Below are 6,000 nucleotides of genomic sequence, written 5' to 3' on the forward strand. Positions count from 1 at the left end.
CATTTATTTAAAAGTGTTCAATTTTATGTTTTATTATTAGACCAAAAAAGAAAACAGTTGGAAAACATTCTTTAGTATTTGCAGTGATGAGAGACTGAGTATTTGAACAAATCCCCTTTCTTAAGTTAAAAAAAAAAAAATCCAGTGATGCACTTTTTAAACTTAAACTATTTGTGCATGTTTTCAATATTTGATGGAAGATTTCCGTGTTTAATAAATTTGGACTGAAACTTTGTCAGAGCAGACTTCCTAAAAATTCTTTGGTAAATAAATGATGTTTCCGAGTTTACAGCGGACTGTGAAGGCGGCATCATTTGATCCTGAGCTGAAGTTGAAATTTGGACAAGAAACTTCCGGATCTCTATTGAAGAACAGTCACTTACCTGCAGGTAAACGACTCCAGCGAGGTCAGATAATTCATGCACATCTCAGAACATATTTTAATATATTCAGAAGAGCAGCTCAGACTGTGAATGGGGATTATTAATCGATATAATCGATCCAACGCGCAGACACATATTTCCTGTTTGTTTGTCTGGCAGCGATTTGTTTGTACGACTCTGACCTTCAATAATAAGAATTAGAAGACGAATAAAAAGAATCAAACTTTTCTGTACTGATCACTGCGGGATTTCAAAAACATTTGATCGTCGAACTAAAACAAACAGCGTTTTCCGGTAAGCCGCACTTCCTCATCACGCAGTAGAAAACCCCAAACCAAAATCCGTGTAAAATTCAGGGTTTTCAAGGTTTATTTGCTTATCAAAGATTTTACAGCAACGTTTGCAGGATTGTATAACTCGGAAACATTCACCGATAAATTCGGCGCTCTTATCTTCTAACATCAACCAATGTATTATTCTAAAATCCCAAACACGGGTCTAAAGAGAGAGAAATGCAGGACAGGGTGTGTGGCAGAAACCCGCGGCAGACGCACAGGATTCACGAAACTCTTATTCTAGTTTAATTTGATTACGGGACTGTCTGACATTTTTCCATTTTTCTAACTTGTTTAGTTTTCTGTATCTCTTACGTCTTGAAAACACGCTGCCAATGCGCGCTGATTGGTCGGTGAAGTAACCTCCACACGGTAACTAGAAGAAGCAGAAACGTCCGCGTGTGAGACAGCTGGCTGCAGGACTGCTCACCTGTGGCAAAAATCATAATCGCACTTGTTGTGGTAAATACTGGAATTATGAATATTTACGTGATCACTCTCAGACATGCATTCATTGAACATTTGAAAAAAAGAATAAACTTGTTCTTTTTAAGGAAATATGCATTTAATTAATTTTGACTATAATTGGACTGAATAAACAATAAATAAATGGGTTGCTCAATCGCAATTTAAAAAAAAAAAAAAAAAAAAAAAAAAAAAAAAATATATATATATATATATATATATATATATATATATATATATATATATATATATATATATATATATTAATAAAAATAATCCCAGATTTTCCTGAAACCGTTCCAGGGAATGATCCACTTCTTAATAGGAATTATGCTAAATTTTAGGAGCCTGTTGTTAGCTTTAGAGGGATGAAGGCAGGCCCGTTTTAGATGTTTTCTATTGTATAATTTTTTTGAAGAACTGTTTTAAAATCCCATTATCTAGAAAACTACATAAACTTGGCCCCTCATATGTTTGCGTCATTATTTCAAGTTCACACAGCATGATGGATGCTTGAAATCTATAAAATATTTGGCTGTCTGATTTGGTGGCCTGTAGAAACCACAGTTTGCAGGTAGGGGACTCATACTTTATTTACATATTACAGCTACATAAATGTAGCTATTTTAAAAATTCATATTGGGAAAATGAGAGAGAACAGCCTCACAATTTTTGGATATAATATTAACAGATACTTTACCCAGATTTAAGAAAAAAAAAGGAACTGTATTGTCTCATCCGCTTCTATAAACTACTAAAATTTACAGAAACTAAATAGTTCCTCCTCCATTACATTCATGTTTTGGGCCACGACTTCATTCTGGACCATTAGGAAATCAAAACCATTATTCCAAAGAGTGAACTTCTTTATTATATTAGAAGTTCTGTTGCTGTTTGTTTTCCAGAATTCCCTCTGAATTCCTGTGACCTCTGACCTTTATTATGGCATCCACATCTGTCACCACCATCGGTGGAGTGGTGGTTGTGACTCAAGTCATCCCCAAGGATGAGGCCTCCATCCCGCTCCAGAACGCCGGCAGAGCTACCACACCTGCCCCGCCCCCTCCCACAAAGACCCCGCCTTCCCCGGTGAAAATGGACGAAATGACCACCACCTTCATGCGGGGACAGCCGCACGCTCTGGGGGTGAGATTCTGCCTCTAACTAACAGATTCTGTAAAACGAGACTAAAATCTGCTGTATGCTTCGAGTTGTAAACAATATATAATATGATATTAATAGAAACACATATTTTCACGTTCAGTGTGACTTACACTTCACAATGATGTCATTACTTCTGACAAACCAGAATACGCCTCATCTTTAACACGCCTTTGTCCTGAGGATTAAACATTCACTCAAATCCTCAGAAGAGCTGCTGGAACTTCTTAAATCAAAATATTTTTTTAATTGTTGCTCATAATGTCTCTCTGTGTTCTCAGGTTGTTCAGATCATAATTGGCCTGCTGTGCATCCTGTTCAGTCTGACTGCCGCCTACTCATGGAGCATGATCGCCTACTCCCCGTTTGCCCTCGGCGCCGCTGTACGTGCACACAAACCTGTTTTATAAGCACTGTAAACTCAAACTGTCAGATGTCACGGTTTATATAAACGTGTGTCTCTGCTGTCGTGCAGTTTGTGGTCTCTGGCTCTGTGTCTGTGGCAGCTGGGAGACGGACTTCCATCACGCTGGTGAGTTTCTGAGAAATCAAAAAGAGAACTTGTGATTGACAGTTCGCTGGCCAGTGAGCGTATCCTGGATAATCCTTTCTGGCTGTGCTAAAGACCATCGTTTACAAAAAGGACTCAATAGTCTGTGTCGTATGACCTCAGACTAGCGCTTGAGCCCATGAAGTCATCATGAAAGTGTTTGCTGAGGTCACAGAGCATGGGAGTCATAGGAGACTCTTTTTGTCAGCAGTGCCTCCTGCTGGCTGTTAGAAAGAATGCAGGTTTAAGGCACTTCCACAGTAGCTTCAGTTTTCAGCTGCACACATCTTTTATATACAGTCCATGCCACAGGCTGAAGTCTGGTGCCAGAGAGAAAGAAGTGGACCAAAAATGAAACCAATGCAAACAAATGCTCGGAAATGATGTAAACAGACTATATTATACTTTATTATTTGTAATTTTTACATTTTTTACTGTTTATGGTTTCTTGGTGGTATGGTGTTAACACTGCTGCCTCACAGCAAGAAGGTCCTGGGTTCAAATCCATCATCTGGTCTTTCTGTGTGGAGTCTGCATGTCAGATAATTGCATTAAAAAGGCTCAAACAGCACAAACACGGTCCAGTTCAGGGACTCCAGTTAGCTAATCAGACATGTAGCGTTTCACTTATTTATTAGGAACCTAATAAATCAGTCTCTGTGTTCGGTGTTTGTGCAGGTTTGGGGGTCTCTGGTGTCCAACATTGTAAGTGTTTTGATTGGTCTGGCTGGTGTGAGCTACACCTGCTGGCTGCTTGCCGAATGCCCCCCCTCCTATCGCTTCTGTGACTACCAAAGCTTCAACCAGTTCGCGGAAACTGAACACCTGAGGAGCAGATGCAGCCAAAAGTTGTGGGCGCTGGATGTAAGTTTCTCTCTCAAGGCCAAACTCTCCGTACAGCTCAGATCTGATGCAGGGGTCTTAACTGAAGACAAGAGCATGTTGTTCTTTCTGTTTATTCCCTGTCTCATTTTTCCTGTTTCAGGTGGTTCTTTACGGGATTATCGGCCTCTTCCTGGTTCTGCTCGTGCTGCAGACGTGTGTCACTATTGTTGTCTGTGTTTTCTCTGCCAAAGCCATCAGACTCCACAAACCGTGTGTCATGGTGAGACTCATTCTGCCTCAGATCGGCGCAGGTTCGAGTCTCGGCCTGTCGCCAGTTTACCTGCGTGTCTTCCCCCATTTCCTGTCTCTGTGCTGTGGATAAAAGCTGCTGTGGCCAAAGATGGAAAAAAAAAAATCTGGTTGAATTCACTCAAGCTTAAAACACAAGATTACTTATCAAATAAGATAAAACGAGATAAAAGAGGAGCACAGGCCAGTCTTGCATGCTTTGTCACCTTCCCAGAGATTGTGCACAAAACAGAAAATATCAGATTACAGTCAAATATTTACTAGAAAAAAAAAAAAGAGAAAAATTTTTTTCTCCCTTGTAAATGCACAACTTTAGTCTCATTACATTTCAGAAGAGCAGTTGATGTTGATGACATTCTGATTTCACCTTTGACCTACAGGTGGACCATGATGATTACAGAGGTCTGCTGACCGCTGCAGCGTTGGAGCACAACAGCGATGACGCCCTGTTGGACGTGTCGTCCTGAGAGGGGAGGAGAAATCCTCTGAAGACCACTACAGATACTACAGCAGTACTGCAGTAAAACTGAAGACGACCCTGTATCTCTTTTCTTACACTTAATCACTTTTCACTGTGTCACTGGCACCTCTTCTGCCTTATTATACTGCATATTGATAAAGGCACATCAGAATGGTCAAACAGCATTGATCAGGTGATTACTGACACTGACTTTAAATCCCACTTTTTTTTCCCTGTAATGCAGAATTCAGCAGTAAATATTAAAAGAATGAATGTTTCTTTCTCAGCAAAGCATGATTAAAATGATACTTTTTAAAGGGAGCCTGGGGAGTTGGTGAAAGTTGCCCAAAGTGAAAATGTTTACATGTCAGTGTGATGTTTCTGTGCCGTCTGGCCTTAAATATGAATGTGAGACAGAGCCGAGCCTCCTCCATAACGAGGACAAACATGTCCTCTGATTCTTTGTGATTGCCAAGAATTAAAGATCTATCAGCTACAACAGCTGTCCAAAATGATTTATACTGAATGTTGTTTTTTGTCTGTCAATAAAGCTTTCAGGAAGCCTTAAAAACACTGGTTTCTTCAGCTGTGATAGATACACACTCTATGGAGATGTTGAGGCCAAATACCAAGCAAGAAGAAATAAAAATAATGCTCTAATAAAAACTTGCCCAAGATCGTATTTCCATCTTTTAACAAAGATTTGACTGACAATATTTGAAAAACCAGCACATTTTTATAGGTATGCTGTTTCATAATCTTCAGGTACACAAATGAAACAAAGATAACACACACACACACACACACACACACACACACACACACACACACACACAAATGATTAACATTTGAGGGAGATGTAGTGATCTGGTTGACAACATGTTACCTATAGGGCAAAAAAATAAATACATTAATTTTCTTTATGAAACAATGATGGAGGAAGTACTTCATCATTGTTTCATTGAGATGGACAGTTCGATTAAATTGTTTTATATTGAAGATGAAGCTGTTGAGCTGGCACTGCAAAGAGTGCCGTCCACCATTCCACCATTCCACCATTCCCCGGAACCATGGAATAATCCTTTCCATAGACGAAACCAGCGTTCAAGTCAAATGCACGCACCATGCTGGGATAACCAAAACCAGATTCTTTTGGCCTCTACAAGAGGATGTACTGTGGTATCCTTTCAATGAGGTTCTTGAGCTCATCCCGCCTCCTCAACCCGTGACAGGAGGTGATTCACGTCACATGCAAATTCAGTTCCCATTTTTAAGAGCTGACAACAATGTACTGTTTTTTAAATTTTACTGCCGATAGCACAGATGGCAGATTCAAGCACATATAAAATTATTTTAATATTAACATTTATAGTTAAGAGTGTAACTGTGTTGTGATGTCAGTAGTTAGATTGTTAAACTGATTACAGTGAAACAGCATTCAGTCTATGCTGTCCTTCATTTTTTCCTTCTCACAAGACAGATCTGTTCAATCTAAATGTGATGTTATTTTTA

General features: G+C 39.4%; 1 protein-coding gene across 1 annotated transcript; it reads left to right on the plus strand.

Annotated features, from left to right (window-relative positions):
* The first annotated feature begins 293 nt into the window (after positions 1–293).
* Positions 294–5,053, plus strand: LOC115794470 (membrane-spanning 4-domains subfamily A member 4A). The gene is made up of 7 exons (XM_030750000.1): positions 294–389; positions 2,089–2,329; positions 2,626–2,727; positions 2,820–2,876; positions 3,573–3,758; positions 3,880–3,999; positions 4,409–5,053. Exons 2-7 carry the CDS (start codon positions 2,126–2,128, stop codon positions 4,493–4,495), a joined length of 756 nt encoding a protein of 251 aa, XP_030605860.1. The 5' UTR covers positions 294–389; positions 2,089–2,125; the 3' UTR covers positions 4,496–5,053.
* Positions 5,054–6,000: the final 947 nt, after the last annotated feature.

Source organism: Archocentrus centrarchus, chromosome 16 (assembly GCF_007364275.1).
Source record: "Archocentrus centrarchus isolate MPI-CPG fArcCen1 chromosome 16, fArcCen1, whole genome shotgun sequence".
NCBI classification, from domain to species: domain Eukaryota; kingdom Metazoa; phylum Chordata; class Actinopteri; order Cichliformes; family Cichlidae; genus Archocentrus; species Archocentrus centrarchus.